General features: G+C 38.7%; 1 protein-coding gene across 3 annotated transcripts in view; it reads right to left on the bottom strand.

Moving 5' to 3' along the window:
• The window catches only part of OSBPL8 (oxysterol binding protein like 8), a 100,063-nt gene that overhangs the window by 46,159 nt on the left and 36,534 nt on the right, over positions 1-17,370 (bottom strand). Inside the window, exons 3-4 of one of the 3 annotated variants that reach the window (XM_065837876.2) lie at positions 13,541-13,577; positions 8,543-8,680 (exon numbers count right to left, since the gene is read on the bottom strand). In XM_065837876.2, the coding sequence (XP_065693948.1) occupies positions 8,543-8,680; positions 13,541-13,577 (175 nt within the window). Of the gene's footprint in view, positions 1-8,542; positions 8,681-13,540; positions 13,578-17,370 lie in introns of those variants that run through there. The other 2 variants (XM_071799366.1, XM_071799364.1) reach the window with 2 other exon arrangements.

The raw sequence follows: 17,370 nt of genomic DNA on the forward strand, positions 1-17,370 counted from the left end.
GCCAAGGAGAAAAGAACTTGCTTGAGAAGTTTCGCAGTAATCAGCCCTGCTGTGGCTTTCAGACCCAGTGCTGCACTTACATAAAGCTGCGGCCCACACAGAAAGGAGAACCTGCAATTTACCCAAGCCACAAATACAGGGTGGAGCGGCATTTCAGAAATGGCAAGTTTTAATAAACACATAATGACTTGCAGAGAGGAATGTGGCAGAGAAGGCCTTACAGTATGAAAGCAGGAGGTCAAGATAATAGACTCAGGAGACTAACCACCCACAGTAGAACTTAAAACATTTCATGAGAAATTCAGTCTGGTAACACAAGCTAAAACCATATTATTTAGCACTCAAACTCCTTTCTTGATTACTGTGACTAAAACCTTGCTACATCCCGTTTGAGAAAAGCATCACTAAAGCTATTTCAAATAATTTGCATAATTTTGCTGAACTGGGTCTTCACCTCCACGAGGTACGTTCCATTATAAAACTGAAAAGTGACCATCCATGTCACTGAGGCCGGGTTCCCTGCAGCAATACAACAGATATTAATCCAGAACTATCAAAAGCACAAGCAGTCCATGTGGCTCCTATATACTGCTGGCTACAAAATACTTCCCTCAGCATCAAAACACAAAGTAAGACAAATTAAAACATCTCTCAAGAACACAGTAAGAGAGACCCAGACTCTCCAAGTGCAAGGGTTTGTAAGGTTTTAGACAGAATTCCCACACGTCAGGAGAAAGTAAAAGCATTAACGTTCTTCTAAGACATTAGATGCACTTACTCTACATAGAAGATGCCTGAATTCAGAAGTCATATTTAGCGTTAATGTGACAGTTAAAAAATAAGCTTGGCAGAGAGTCTCAACAAGCCCTTTAGCAGTTTCCTCTCTAGTGCTGAGACAGTGAGAGAGACTTATGGAAAGACAAAGTATGACACGCTCAGCAACAAGTCACTCTTACTGTGTCGAGATAATCAATTATTTAGCCATTCTTCAGTTTCTCTATTCAAAGGACAGATATAGTGTAGGGAAACGAGAGACTGCATGAAGCTACTTCCATGGCTAAGTCTGTCTAGATGCAGAGGGTAAAGTCAAAGGAAATACGAGAAGAAAACCAGAAAACATTATCAAAGACTAGATATAACCCAACTACCCAGGAAACAGCCTGATTTGGAACCAGACAGATTGGCAAGATTTTACCATCTGCAAGCCAAAAAGAAATATTAACATATTGAAAATGTTTGTTGAAAGAAAAGCCAGAGCTGGCATGTAAAGAGTGATCAGTATTCTACCAGTGGAGTCAAAGCCTCCCCCGCGCTCAGTGCGTGCATCTGCTACAACCGCAGACACGCGGGATTCCTCTCCATTTCCAACATGATGCCTCTCGGCTGCAGCTTCACTCTCCTGCACTCACGTGAATGAACAAGCTCTCACCACCTCCTAGCAGAAAGTTGGCCAAAGCACTGAAGCGAAGCGGCCATCTCGGGAAGAGCCGCTAATATTTTGAAGAGGCTTTGGGTTCACTGACACAGGGCTGGATCTTTCCTTCCACTGGACCACCATAATCCCTCTTTCCCCTAACAGCTGGTAGAATCACAGAATGTTAGGGACTGCAAGGGATCTCAAAAGATCATCTAGTCCAATCCCCCTGCTGGAGCAGGAACACCTAGATGAGGTTACACAGGAAGGTGTCCAGGTGGTTTTGAATGTCTCCAGACAAGGAGGCTTCACAACCTCCCTGGGCAGCCTGTTCCAGTGTTCTGTCACCCTCACAGAGAAGTTTCTTCTCAAATTTAAATGGAACCTCTTGTGTTTCAGTTTGTACCCACTGCCCCTTGTCCTACTGTTGGTTGTCACCAAGAAGAGCCTGGCTCCATCCAAGTGACACTCACCCTTTATATATTTATAAACATTAATGAGGTCACCCCGCAGTCTCCTCCAAGCTAAAGAGACCCAGCTCCCCCAGCCTTTCCTCATAAGGGAGATGCTCCACTCCCTTAATCATCTTTGTTGCCCTGCACTGAACTCTCTCCAGCAGTTCCCTGCCCTTCTTGAACTGAGGGGCCCAGAACTGGACACAATATTCCAGGTGTGGTCTCACCAGGGCAGAGTAGAAGCAGAAGGAGATGTGTGCTACATCTCCAGAGCTTCTTGTACATTGACCAGCAGTGAGCCAGCACAGGGATAACATGTCAGGAGCTTCAGATATTTCTAACCCTCTGGAAAAACAAAATGTGCTGCCATTGCTATCAACCGAGCCAAATACCTGAAATAAATGTTTTTTTAAAGGCTGAAAGTTGTACAGTTCTACAGCAAATCACCTTACAATTGTTAGCTGCCTTGGGTAGACAGCAATTTTCTTGTATTTTCTTGGCCATTATCATCCCATCATGTTGAAGGCACCTCATCATTTCAGCAGTTAACAAGAGTTCTTCAGAACCTAGTAGTGCTTGAACACATCTCTTTTTCACTCCCCATCTTCTCTCACATGCAAAAATAACTAAATTTCTATTTTCTCCCCAAATGCAGCATCCTACAGACTGAGATCAGAGCATGTCCTTTAGACATCTGCTCTGGAGTGAACAGCCTTTGTTACAAACTTAGCAGAGCCAAAAACGCCCTCTTTCTCTACCTCTTTCTCTTCCCCTCCTGCTTTCTATTCATTGTGATCATCATCATTATAAGCAATCCTGTAATTCCACTTCCATTGTCAATCCACCTCCCCACACCTAAGTCACTTCTGTTTCTCAGTCGAGTACCACAGAATACATTTTAATCATAATGCAAACTGAATTATCAGCTACTACTCCCGCTACTCTGCTGGAAAGTAGGAGCAGGTCCTGTTTATCCCAAGCTTCTTCTGGGCACACACTCCACTGCTTACCTTCACTTGACAAGCTGACTAAACAAAAAAAAAATCTACAAACCAAAACAAAACAGAGGACAAGATGCTGTTAACTTCACTCAAAGATTTACATCACTGTAAACTATCTCCTCCTTACTCTTTATCATCCTAACACACTTTTCTCAGATACTACTCACATTTTCACCCCATCTGCATCTCATCAATGCTTTGGATAAATACATGAAAAATACTGAGTTGAGTTCAGGAGCCACAAAGCTTATCTGCACAGGTCACTGTTCTCCACATGAAATACAGAAACTAGAGCTCCAAAATCCTCATGCATTACCTACCTGCTGAGTTGCCCGCCTTAAAGTATGAAATACAATACTGTCAACACATGTACCGCTGCTATTTGTTCCAGTTAAAAGTACGGGTGATGCTCCTGATTAGTGCCACCTGCAAATGAGTCCTCATTCAAAGCCACAAAAACTTAAAATGGCAAAAGTTTTCTACAATGAATGCTGTGAATTTTGCATTCTTCTTCATATGGATTTTCAGCTTCTCACACTCTTAAAAAACAAGCTCAGAGATTACCTCCAAAACAAAGAAATACATACATATATTACTAACAAGTGAAAAATTAGAAAAGCATTTCATTGTGTATACTTTGTAACATGCACTCAAAGGCACAAAAAGAACAACAGCACAATCTTTCATTAAATAAAGCCATGATGAGACAATACGAATACAAATTGAAGAGACAATACGAATACGGGTAAAACAAAGTCAGACATTTTCAAAGGTGCTATTACAGTATTTTTAATATTACTATCTTAGAGTTCTCTTTTTACCAAAAGTACAGCTTATTATTATTTAAGGATTATTTATGTTAGAAAACATTAAAAACCCTCCCTGAGGAGGCTTCTTATTTTTTTGTAAATTTTAAGCAATGACTAATGCTATATTAATCCATTTTATCAAACAAAGCAGTATCCCGATGTAAGTCTGAGTTAACAAGATTTACAAGAATCCAATTTACCAGGGATAATTTGTGTAACAACATAAACAGCTTACATCAGCAAGCAGAGTTCTGTTCTACAACTTTTGAAAATGCAGTCTTGGACTCAATATTTTTCATGTACATTTTTTAACTGTAAAAAATAGATTTGTCAATGATTCCTCTTGGTTGCACTTATGGTAGGATAAAAAAAAAAAAGTAAAAAAAAAGCTTTATAATAGTTGTTTGCTCATTAATGGTTAATAACATTTTCAACCATAGAATGCAAACACAGAAAATAACACAAATTAACACGGTTCAATCCACGTATTAAGCGCTCCCTCCAATTGAAAGAAGTTTTAGTAGTCTGAGCTGGCAAGGCTATGCTACCTCACTAGAGCCTAAAACCACACCATCGCACAAACATAAACAAAGCTTTACAGGAAAAGCTAACTCCCCAAATAAATTAACATTTCCATCAAAAGGCTACTGAATTATTTAGATCAAATTCCAAGGCTGACAATTCTACACAAAATACTCAGCAAAAAACACCGTATGATCTTTTAGTATGTTCAAGGCACAGAGAAGTAGAAAAGTTTAACTGCCCAGAAGATAAGGCAGAAGAAAAGCAACAACAATCTGAACACAAAACATACCAGAAGGCAACATTGATATACAATATACAGCATTGACGAGTTACAGACAGGACTAACTTGGCAGATGTTATGAAAAGACAAATAAAGACTTCAAAATAATTAAAGACTGTATGTGGGGAAAAAAGAAAGATTTCCTTCAGAAAGTTTGTTCTTGCAAATTCTTGCCAAATCTTTATCATGGTTTGATCATTTCCTACCCTGATTTGAGAAGCAAAGTCATCCATGTGAGTGAGCTGTTCAGTGAAAGGGTCTAGGAACCCCTTTCTTGAACACATACAATGAAAAGTGAGGAAAATCATTAAGAGTGTTCAAGATCAATTCAACGTGGAGCTGCTCAAGGCCACTTTCACAAGGAGTTCCTGAGTTACAGTACTGAGAAACTCCATAATCAGTAAGCTTTCCTTTGTGTAGCTGAGCTTGGAGCTTCCCTGAAAAGCTGTATTGCTGGCTTTGCAGAAATGCTGGTACCACACAGAATGCGAAAGTCTATCTAGGTAAGACAACTCTGTGCCTTTATTAAATCCTTCTTTGCAAGCTACAGATGCAAAAAGCTAGTTTTTAGGTTTGTTTTGATGTCTCTTGAACCTCAACACACCTGAGTGATATCAGCTTTTGCAGTAGATGGCACTTGGATTTTGGTATGCTCCAACTTCAAGTCACTGATGTTTTATAGAACAAATAGTAATTGCAGCATTATGATCAGAATTGACTTATTCTGACCCTCTACTTGACTAATGATGGGTAAGGCAGAAATCAGTTAAATCCACAATAATTAAAATTACAACTCCATCTCAGGACCAGTGTTATATATAGCTGAATTAGCCTTCAACACTAAAATGCTGAACTGGCTATGTAAACTGGTGAGCACAATAAACAAGAATAATCCCCGCCATCAGTTTTTCTAATACATTTCTGTCAAACAACCTTGCTGAAGCTTTCTATGGAAATGAGTCTGATCTCCACACCTTTAAAGGCCAGTCTGTAGCCTAAAAGATAAGCTAGTCTTCAGCTTCAGAATAAAGGACAGAGTATCTTGAAGAATCTTAAAAATATTATGTAAAATAAGAAGGTGCAACTTCTTCCTGCAAACATGATGCAGAACAACGACAGTATAAAAAGACTTTTGCTGAATAATCACTGGACCATGCTGCCAGATCAAGTTGTTCTCTAAATTCATAAAACAGACCTCCACTGGCCTCCACAAAGAAGATCCCCATCTCTGGCTTAGAGGACATACTGAGTTCCACCTCACGAGAATGAAACGAATAAGGAAGGAATAAATCATGTTTTAAACTAAGAAACCCAGTACATGCTATTCGAAGCTTTCTGAAGTCCAGCACTGTGGTCACATAAATTAAAACCCAGTATTTATACACAGGAGCACTTCGAATCATTAAATACATACCACTTATAACTTCCAAGTGACACGTTACACAGTTCACCCTTGATTCCTAATAGGAAGCCCAAACAGATGTAAAATGTTTACCTCCACTCCCTCATATTAAGACTCAAGTTCTCATCTACTTTTGAACATACTTGTAATACTTTTAATTAGGATATTCCTTAAAACACAAGCAGAAGACACAAATTAAGCTTGTTCCAGCAGATTTTCCAGGTGACAGGCCCTGAACATGCCTCTCCCTGGATTGCTGCTGGCCAGTTAAAGAATTTGGCGCACGTGGTGAAGTTTCCCCACTAACACCAAAGCACCAGTTTCTCCAAAGATTGCCCCTTCACAGGTTTCATTTCATTCCAACTCATTTATTTGTAACCACAAGCTCTACACAAAACTGGTTTTGCCACAAAGGCTCTTTTTTTCAGGTAGCAGGAAACACAACTTAGGTAATGGTGGCCAAACAGCCTGCAACAACATCCAGATGTCCAGCAGCAAAAGGCAAGTACCCATGTCAGAGATCCCACTTATGTACATTTACTCAGTTCTTTGCTGACTGCATCATATATTTTTTCCATTTTATCCTGTGCCTAGCAATCTTTTGAATTGTTCATTTACATTAGCCATCTCCTAAGGATGGATTCAGGTACCAGTGACTGAAAGTATCTCCACTTAGTTAATAGTAAATGCCTTTAAATACTGTATCTAACCATTTCCTATATTTCAGAATATTGTAATCATACAATACTACAGGTATATTGTAAAGACCTTTGCCAATTAGACTTCATTTACAATAGTCAGCCTCAAGTACTCCACCACTTTAAACTCTGTTCTGCTTCACATTTTCAGGCTTGCACAGCACCTCTTTTTCCCTTTGTAATAAGCTCACATTCTCACTAGCACTGTAATTTCCCTGTAGGAATAACTGCCACAGAAAAAACACCCAACTTCTAAATGGGTCAACCACCTCTATGAAAATCAAACCTACAGCTCTCGAGTTGCAGATTGGCTAGAGGTTAGTAATTCAAGGTTGCTGAAGCCTAAGCCACAATCACACCTTTTCACTAATAAAACTGACTGCAAGCCAAATTCCTTGTTTCATGAAACTACAGTTTCATTTCTAGCAGCACTCCTGGAAGACTAAGTCAGTGATCACTGATGCTAAAAAAGGCACAGATACATTTAACCAGCTTTAGATCATTTATATAAGCCCTGAAATAATCAGCGGGAACAAAATCAGAAGATTTAATATCTGCAAAGAGTTTGAGTAGCACAAAGTCTTAGTGCTTTTCAAGCCCATTTTAATGACTTTAGTATGAATGAAAGCCTTTAAAAAGGCACAACAGTATCCTTTTATAAATTAGGGGGAATAGCAACATTAAAAGGAAGACTTCAATATTCATACACTTCTGTAACTACAACATTTGTCTACTAAGGGATACAACAAAGTACATAGAGAGAATAGCTAAAAATTCCTTTAAACATAATAAAAATGACAAAAAAGTTTTCATATATATATATGTATATGTGTTCTACAGAAAATAATTCCAGCCTAAACATAATGCAAGCCAGAGAACACCAAGTGCTGTTCCAGTGAGATAAGAGCAGCTTTTAGAAAACACATCAGAGCTTGCTGTGGGTAGCACTGAAAATAGCACCATGGTAATTCTTAAAATGCACTAAAAGACTCAGATTCAACATGGTAACGACTATCTTTGGTTGCAAAGTTTTTTCTTTTTCTCTGGACAGCACTGAATGGGAAAACAGGAAAACGATTCAAAGTTAACCTGAGAAACCGCCTTTATTATTCTGACAGACTAATATCATTACTTCGACAAAGCAAACTATGGGAGTTAGGGAGGCTCATAGGAAAAAACATCTCAGGAACACTACTCATGGCAAGAACTAATGGAAGCATAGACAACTGACATGGATGCCAAGAGTAAAAGGAGAAAGAACATTAATAAAAAAAGCCCGAAGCTTTGACCAAGGACTCCACGCACCATATCAAACGTGCCTAATGATATCCTAGGCAATAAGACAACACCAGTAGTTTCAAATGCAAATAAGAACAACTATGGCTTGGTTTTGGTTTTGTTTTCTAAACAGACTATCAACATGTCAGGTCTACTGATGAGTTTCACTTTGCATCCAATCAGTTCAGGTGGATCCATTGAGATTTTATTTTCAACAGGTTTCGTAAGGCAGAGGGCCTGTTAGAAAGCTGGCAAAAAGCAGGGTTAAAACTTCATTTTTCCCTTATCCTGAAGAAAAGGATCTTTCAGTAGAAGTAACTGTCAAAAATTTTTGGCACAAAGGTTCCAGGCTTAGGTGGTGTATCATAATACTTTTACATAAAGACACAGCTTTAATACCTGAAACATTAATGTGAACAACAGTTACGGGATTACACACAGATAATGATCTACTATTATGTGGACTGTTCTCCAACAAATCATAGCATGCTTTAATAAACTAGCGCATCACGTAATGCATTTTTTTCTGTCTCAGATTAACATATAAGGATATAAAGAATTACATACAATATTTCAATGTGCTTTCTTCCTTCTTTATTGTGAACCAACACTTGGAACAGATAATTAATGTCAGCATTTACGTTCTTCAAAACCTCTGTAAAAAAACAGCTTTGTCTTACCATGGTTGTGGGGAGTTCCTGGGCTGAGAGATGGCTGGAGTAACTCTTTGGTTGGAGTAAAATAGACTTCTTTCCCCTGGCGCTGGCTCATCTTTCCTGAAGTTAATAGCTGTGATTCATCGCTGTTTATTACCACTGCTGAAATACAAAATGGATGCTCATTCGATGATGTTATGTGCTTATGCACAGATTTCTAATAAAACCTGCACTCATATATATGAAACTAGTATTCAAATGCTGTCTTGCAAGATTTTTCATTCCAGAAAATGAGGATTTCAAACGAGAAATTTGCTTTGGAGGGGACAGCAGAAAGGATCCAGCAAGACTGGTCTAAGACATGAGGCAGAAGATGAAAATAAAAACTAGGGGCAAGTAGGAAAAGCTGCTACTGAATATAGATACAGCACTGAGCTGTTACTTAACTTCTGAAATCCTGTTTTCTTTGCCACTTTTGTGATAGTTCTTGGTTTAACTAGCCACAAAACAGCTGACCTGGGAAACAGCTTGCCAGATCAAGCTGTGCCACCATCCAGAAAGCCAAGATTAACATGTACATACATCACAAGAAACAAGTCTTATTAATAAAGATCGTGCATATAGGGAAAGGTTTAAAGCGGAAGAGTTATTCTGCTTTAAACTTATCAGTCTGAAAAACTCATTGGATGTCTTCTAGCTATTTGTAAGATCACCTGGCAAGTCACCTTGTTCATGGTGTCTGTACATGTCCTTAAGCTGCACACAACAAAACTGGACCTATTCCAGTAGCAGAAGGATGCCTGCCTCAGTAACACCTGTCCTGTGGACACATATACACTGACAAAAAGCAACTAGAGACAAAAGATGTTTACCAAAGAAGAGCCTGCCTAAAAGATTGGAACTTATGACATGGCTCATTTTAAGAGTTCCCAAGCTTTCCTCACTTTCAAAAGCTTAGCAGAAGATCTAGTCTAAACAAACAAGTTCCATTTTCTGGATGGAATCTGCAAAATACAAAGGCTCTCCTCTTAGCTTTATTTCTACTGTTATCACAGTAATGGAAACATTTTTTTTCAGCAAAGCCTAGCATAAACATAAAGCAGTATGAAGACAGCAAGGATGTCAGGATACCCACCTGTACTAATTTTCTACATCAGATAAACCATTTAAAGCTCTGCTGTAGACAAACTATGCCCTATGCCGACTGCTGTTCAGGAAAAATATGTGAGGAGATGGACAAGGAAGGTGAAGAGCTCATTTTACCAGTTCAGAGTTCAAGTCTGTCAGAGTCAGAAGGCCAATACTTAAAAGTAGTGACTTTGTTCTTCTTGTAGGAGCACCAAACCAGTTTTTTTCCTGCAGCTACAAGCAAGAGGAAAGGAGAGGAGGGAGGGAGTTGCCGAAGTCTTGGGAAAGGACTCTACCACAAAAGGTCTAGTATCTGAAATAAAAAATGAAAGTAAAGGTAGAAAAAAGCCGCTTCACAAGCTTGCAGAAAACGGATCCTTGTGAGTGCAGTAAACTACACTCATTTGTTTTAAAAAAGTTTTAGAGGCACCAAAGTAGAACCAGCTTTCAATTAAACAGCTGAAGGCTGCTCTGGAGAGCCCCTGGCCACATGGCCCTGCAGGGCTGGGCTTTCACAGCTCAGCTCCTGGCGGTGCCCCTCGCCCACCGCATGGCTGGCCTTGTGGGACACCCACTCTGCAGCAAGAATTGCATTAACAACCTTCCTCAAGTGACCTGTGCAGAAGGCTCATTTCTGAATGGGCAGCAGGCACCACTGCTAACTTTGTTGTAAGTGTTGGAAATGATCAATTTCTCAGGTGGTACTTGCCAGTAATTTGGACCATAAGCAAGCTCTGTACCCAAGTTTCCCCCAAGCATGAACTGAATTCAGTGATGTTAACTCAGTAGCACCCACAGGATTACAAGCTTCAAGTTCACTATTAGATCCATGCTCCATTGTTAGTCTGCAGCCTCGATTTAGGTACTGCAAAGACTGCTAGCTCTGTCAGAAAGGCTCCTTTCCTAGGAAACACAGTTTGTGTATCACCTAACATAGAATATCTTGTGGTAAGCACTTAGCACGCCTGAGGATTTAGGATGAAATTCTTAAATCAAGTGGGGTCTTGAGAAATTCAATCCGAAGGATGATGAACAGGAGAGTTTTAAAATCTCCTTTCTATACAAAACATTATGAAAGTACTAAAGGAATAGAAATAAATCCATTAAGAATGTAAATGTCTATCTACGGTGTAGCAGTCACTAGGAAGAAGTTCTCCTCCTCCTCCAAAATGCCTCATCCTAATGCTCAGACATTTGCTTCAGAGCGAGGGGGAAGACAAGGTAGAACATACCTGTTGTCTTGAGCAGGGGATAGTGAATAAGATTACTAAAAGGCTTTAATCTTTTTTTTTTTCTATAAAAGACTGACTAATGACGTGATTGTTATGGGTGCCTGTGTAATCAAAACTGGAAAATCAGCAGGAACTTCAGGAAATTAACAATCTCTCTCAAGATAGGCCTTAAATATCTTACAGCAGGAGCTCTGGAACATTTAAAGACATAGATGGAAACAAAGAAAACTATTTCAAGGAAAAGGAAAAAGTACTTGGAAAGGGGAGAGGAAGGGGAAAAGATATGCGAGTAACAAACAGAAGTTTTCAAATGCCATTGAATCAGATACCTAACACTCAGAAGCAGATCTTTTTAGTAGAGCAGATGTAATTAGCACATATTAATTGATAACCCAGCAATTTGTAGAGGCTCCTTGGCTGCTCTTTATAGCCTCTGATGGATTGATTTTATAAACACTATAAAAATGTATGATACATAGTCATCCATTTGCTGACAATGTTTGATGGTCCTATAGCTAATTTTGAACTCATCTGAAGCATGGAATGATTTTATCCTGGAATTTCATTACATTCACAGAATAAAACAACAGTGATATTGAAGGAAAGCAATAATAATTTACTCTTGTTCACTTGTGAAATAAAAGTTAGCAGGAATAAATGATGTTCCTAATCAAACATGTGTTCTTATTTGCCAAATATACCAAACTGAAATGTACAGTTTTGGATTCATGTGTGCCCACATACCTGCTGTGTACCTCAAAAACCACACTCAGTTTCTGACTAATCTTCAAAGCACTCATACTTTCTAGTGAGTTTTGGTGGAGAAAACAAATATATGATTTTTACTTTTTTTTTTTCCCTAATGTTCCTGGGGAACACCTCACCTACAGAAATGATCAGAGGGCTGAAGCACCCCTCCTATGAAGATAGGTGAGAGAGTTGAGGTTGTTCAGCCTGGAGGTGTCTCCAGGTAGACCTTATTGCAGCCTTTCAATATATAAAGGAGAGTTGTAAGAAACAGTGAAATATTTTTTACCAAGGCCTGTAGTGACAGAACAAGGGGCAATGTTTTTAAACTGAAAGAGGATTTAGAATAGACAGATGAAAGAATTTTTTTATGATGAGGGGGGGTGAGGCACTGGAACAGACAGCCTAGAGAAGTTCTGGGTGCCCTGACCGTGGAAATGTTCAAGCCCAGGCTGGATGGGGCTTTGGGCAACCTGGTCTAATGGAAGATCTTCCTCCACACAGCAGGAGGGTTGGACTAGATGAACTTTAAAGGTCCCTTCCAACCCAAACCATTCCATGATTCCAATTCTTACATTTCACATGCCATCTCTGCAACTTGAAAGATGGATTTGGTAGGCACAGGCTCCCACAAGACATAGAATAGCATTGCCAAACACCCCTTCCACTCAAAGGCCTCAAAGTGGTGATTTATTTTCAGACTTCCACTCAGGCTTCAGAACATTCATCCAAGAGAAGGACAACCTCCACTCATCCCTTCCTTTATCTGAGGGAGTTCAAACCCAAATCATTCCCTTGAAGATGAGCAGAGGATTATTTTAGAGAAGAACCATCAATTAGTAACTATGAAAAGCCTCCTTGCAGCTCTTTGGAGGGCACATTTCAATAGCAACGGAACTACTACAGTTGATAATATCTACTTGGTTCAATCTCCTCACACTGGCTGTCAAATTAGTTATATATAGTTTGTCACTAAGATTCATGCACCAGAAGAAATACAAATCAAGGTTTTTGCAGACAATTTATTTCATCAGATAAAGCTCTGATAAAAAAAATCCGAAGCGGCAGATTCCCAGTTCTTCTGCTTCTATAATGGGCATGTGAAAGTGCCTACACTCTTGAAAACAGCGCAAGGACATCAGATATAGAAAAAGGTTTATTATAATTCAACTCTGCATTATTTTTAATGTCTGTAATAAGCAATATCAGTTAAGACAATTGGTTCTGCACAGATTTCTCACCATAAAAAAAAAAAAAAGAAGAAAGAATTTCCCTTAACCGCACAAGCAAACTTTTAATCCCAGGCAAAATTATTTAGCCAATCATACGATCATACCACCACCTGTTAACAAATGGCACTAATAAGTCTTTGGCTGGATGCATGCAGATATATAGACACACTGAGTTTTCCCTATCACCACACCAGATCCAATCCTGATTTGAGTATTACAGTATATGCACCTGTTTATTTCTGAAGATGTAAATTTATTGAAATTAAGCATATAGCATAATAAACAGACAAGCTCAAAAATAAAACTGTTTCTGAACCACTATTGCCATGTCTTTATTATTTATACTACAAAAACATCTAAAGGTTTCATTTCAAACTCATAAATATATCTTCTCTTCCAGATAAGTAATTTAAAAGATGTATTTTTTCCTAGCCATGACTGGGAGAGGTGAAGAATAAACTTTTCCCATTAAAAAAAAAACAAAACAGTTAAAAGCCAAGAAACATTTAAATGAGTAGTATGCCAGGTAAAATACGTTTCCAACAGTAAATTTTCATTGTGCTTCAGCTTCTTAACTACAAAACAGAAGAAAACCTAGTATTTAGCCCAGCAGCATGTGTGCAAAGATCTGTGCTATTAGGAACATATGTGCAAACATAGTGTAGGAGAGGGGAGTCACTTACTTGATGGTCCATGAGAGTCTCTTGTATCACCATGATGCTGTGTACACACAGAATTGAAGAGCGAAGAACAGCAAACAAAAAAATCCAGGCCAGGAAGAAGCAAGTGCACAAAAGCAGCAGCAGCGGAAAAGAAGAAGGACAATGAAAACAGTGTTAGTTCATACCTAAAATACCACATGCACCTCAATACCAAAGACAAGACCTCAAGAGACTTAGCAGTTCAGAAAAGCTGAAGCAACAAAACTGACAAATATGCTTATAGAGAAGCCATTCTTAGAAGCTGTCATCATATATGGTTAGTCAACAGCAACTACCCCAACTGCTAATTCTGAGTGTAACATCTCCATCAGCGCTCTAGTGCTCGTATGGCTTGGATACACAATGTATTTTAAGACATTTTCAGCTGGAATGCTTTCAGAAGAATAAAGCTCTGAAGAAAGCTGAAATAACACAAGAAATGTTTCCAAAACTGCCCCGCTTCCAGATAAGTGTTTTGGAAAGACAAAAACTTTGAAGCCATCAATACTGTGCAAGCACCCATCAATGGCAGATCCAAGCCCAACTGCTTTTGCACACAAACTTAGAAGCCACATATTCAGTTTGTCTAGAAACACAGGCAACATTTTAAATTGCTTAGGATGCAAGACAAGCAGTGCAGTTTTAAAGTTAAGAGGACATTTTATATCAAAGTATTTCCAAAGAATCAAGTTGCATTAAAAAAAATATCTCTGTCCCACTGTATGCATCAAATATAGGCACTACAGGAGAGTAATTACACCATAATAGTCTGTACTCCTTTCTGACACTTGATTTGGAATCTTCTATAAATCATTGTCACTCAAGGCCACAATCAGGACTAAGATGTCATCGTGCTCAGCCACGTACAGATGTAAGGTAAGCTCCACCTACGTCTTAAAGGTTTTAACTACATTAGAAACCCACGAATAACAGAAAAGGAGAAAACAAGCATGCTGATCACTGTGACCATTTTCTCCTTAAAAATAAAATAAATCCAAACATGCTGTATCTTCTGTATCCCAAACAAAACATTTCTGCTCCATAAAGGAGAGAAATCCTTGCTCTGGTTTAAAGAGGATCCAGTGTTGCCTCTAAACAGCAGGAAACGTATAAAAGAGAAATAAAAATCTTAGCAAGCAGCAGTCCTGTCTAGCACTCCTTATCTCAAAACACAGATTTTTATTCCTCACAGCTGCCCAGGGCTGTTAAATTGACACGGCAGCATGCAAATACAAAGTACTGCAACAAGAATACAGCAATTGCAGTATACAGCGCTGAAAGGGAGAGGGAACCCTTCTTTCATAATTTTGCACTTTCTGGAAAATAACTTGGTTAAAAAAGAGAAATTGAAATCAATGTTAAGCACACTTGGTAAACAACCTTCTGTTCTTCCAGGGACTAAATTTAGGTCAAAGAGTGAAACATTGTTAAGGGAACCCATGAACTTACCAGACAGGTTTAGGTACTAGTACATGAAAATACATTCAAGAATTCAGCAGTTTTCAAGGCAAAGTGTTTCTTTTTAATATACAGGTAACATACTGCTGACTAGTAAACAATCTGTGTTTAGAGTGGACCTGTATTACCCTACCTTGGTTTTAGATTCAAGAAAATAGTGAAAAGGGAGCAAGACAAAGGAGTCTGCAGCAGCTACAGAGATCCAGCAACTGACTGAAGGACTGGGAACACCCCTATTCAGCACTGGTTTGCTTTATTTCACACTAAAAGTTGGAAAGCAAGAGAAAGATAACTGGAAAAATAGTTAACAGACATATAGGATGAGAAGTTTCTGAGTCTCAGACAGCATGTTCACTCACAGTGCATACTTACACGTTGAAGAAACAGAGTGAAAAAGCACCGCAGCAGGTCCTGTCTCACCTCCTGCCTCTGAAGCAGCCTTGACCAAGATACAACATGACACCACAGAACAGGGCAACCTGTCACCCGAGACGATGCAGGGGCTTTTTATGTAAATATTTTAGCATTGCATGGTTAATCCTATGAACTGGTACAAACAGCTCCTACGCCAGAGGCTGAAACACAAGCCTGTCCTAACTCTGGCCCTGATCTTCTCCAGCAGACATTCTGTTTACACACCAAACTGCCTCCGTTGCCGGTCAACCCCCTCTCTCCATTAAAGCTACTTGGGCCTGTGTATTTTCCTAAAGCCTGTAAAATATATATTCCTATATATTGATGGAAGATGTTAAGATAATGAAACGAGACTATTTCGGCCCAAAAGACCTCTTCATGTTTGAATAGCCTACTGCACCTATTGCAATCTTCCATGATTTTTATTCTAAATATAAAAATATAAGAGAAACATACACTTATTTCCAGAGACACAGCCTATCCTTATTTTCACATTTATCTAACTGATTGATTACAGAACAAATCCTTTGACAAGGGAGGCTCGCAATACCACATGATTGATTTAGCTAAAAATGTTACAGCCCAAACATATAAAACCCAGCCCTCCTCCCAGTGAAATCTGCGATTAAGACTAAGGAATAAAACCAGCAATATAAACCATCAGGAGACAGCAGCCTTAATTGGGTTTTCATACAAAAGAAGCTCTGTGCTTCAGAAAAGTACTATTTTTAGACATTCATTTATCAGAAATAAAGCTTATAACAACTGCTACTAAACCTTAAATTACATCTGCCAACTAGTCATATAAAGCAAAATCCTTTTCCTGGTGAAGATTAGGGTACAAGCAAAAACATGTGTCATGCTGGCATGTCTGAATCTCACACTACAAAAGAAAAGTTCCTTAAACATACTTACTAGATTTACAATCTAAACCTACAGCTAAATTTTTAATAGAGTTTAAATGCATGTTTTAAAGCCAAGTCAGAGTTTTCACCCCGCTGAGGACAGATTTTTTTTTTTCATGAAAGCAGTCTCTAATATGTGTAAATCTCTAAGATTAGTCATGTTACATTTAAATTCAGGTCCAGTAACCCAACCTCCAAAGCTGATCAGTAAAGGACCTCTATTCAGTGCTTCCAGTGAAAAGGTTGGTTTCATGTCTGCTGATGTGTTTAAATAGCAAAGACTGAGTGTACAAGTTATATCAAGGGCAACATATCTATGACATACATGTTTTGGTAAAAATGAGAGCCAACTAGAAAGTCTCCTAGAAAAATCATTTAGAAGAAGACTGGTTTACAGCAAACACTCCCGTGTAATGTTCTGAGTTCTGGGCCAGTGAGGCTTGTTTAAATTAAATTACTATTTTATGGAAACATAGGCAAAAACTGTTCTCAAACAAGGACTCAAACCAAAGTGTCTAGTATTTTGCACTGTTTTAATTGTGTCAGACTCCAAAACTAGTTTGCTGAGCTGTCATAACATTTGTATTCAGATACGGTGTACATCAACCTAATTATTAGACAGGAAAAGCATTTCATGCAAAACTTTTCTTCTTAGACTGATTCTGGAAAGAAAAGCCCACAATATTAAGTGTTGTGATCACCTCCTCTATTTTTCTTTTACATGCAAGTCAAAACCACATTAGAAAGCTGACATGTCTATAAAGGGCTTTTTTAGGTATCTATCTCCTAGAAAACGCCTTAAGGTCTTAGATGGTGTACCAAAATGTTGATCAGTGTTCTTCATGCATGTTTGAAGCTCATATATTTAATTAATTTTAATCAGACTTTGGAAAAAGAAATCAGATTGTTCAATTTTCCAGACTTTTAGCTGCAATCTCAAACATGACCCTTCAAAAAATTCAAAATTCTGGGAAGTGTGAGCATTTACATACACTTAAGGTCTTCAGAGTTACTGAGTCCAACCTCTCTTAAAAT

Source organism: Patagioenas fasciata, chromosome 1 (genome assembly GCF_037038585.1).
Source record: "Patagioenas fasciata isolate bPatFas1 chromosome 1, bPatFas1.hap1, whole genome shotgun sequence".
Taxonomy (NCBI): domain Eukaryota; kingdom Metazoa; phylum Chordata; class Aves; order Columbiformes; family Columbidae; genus Patagioenas; species Patagioenas fasciata.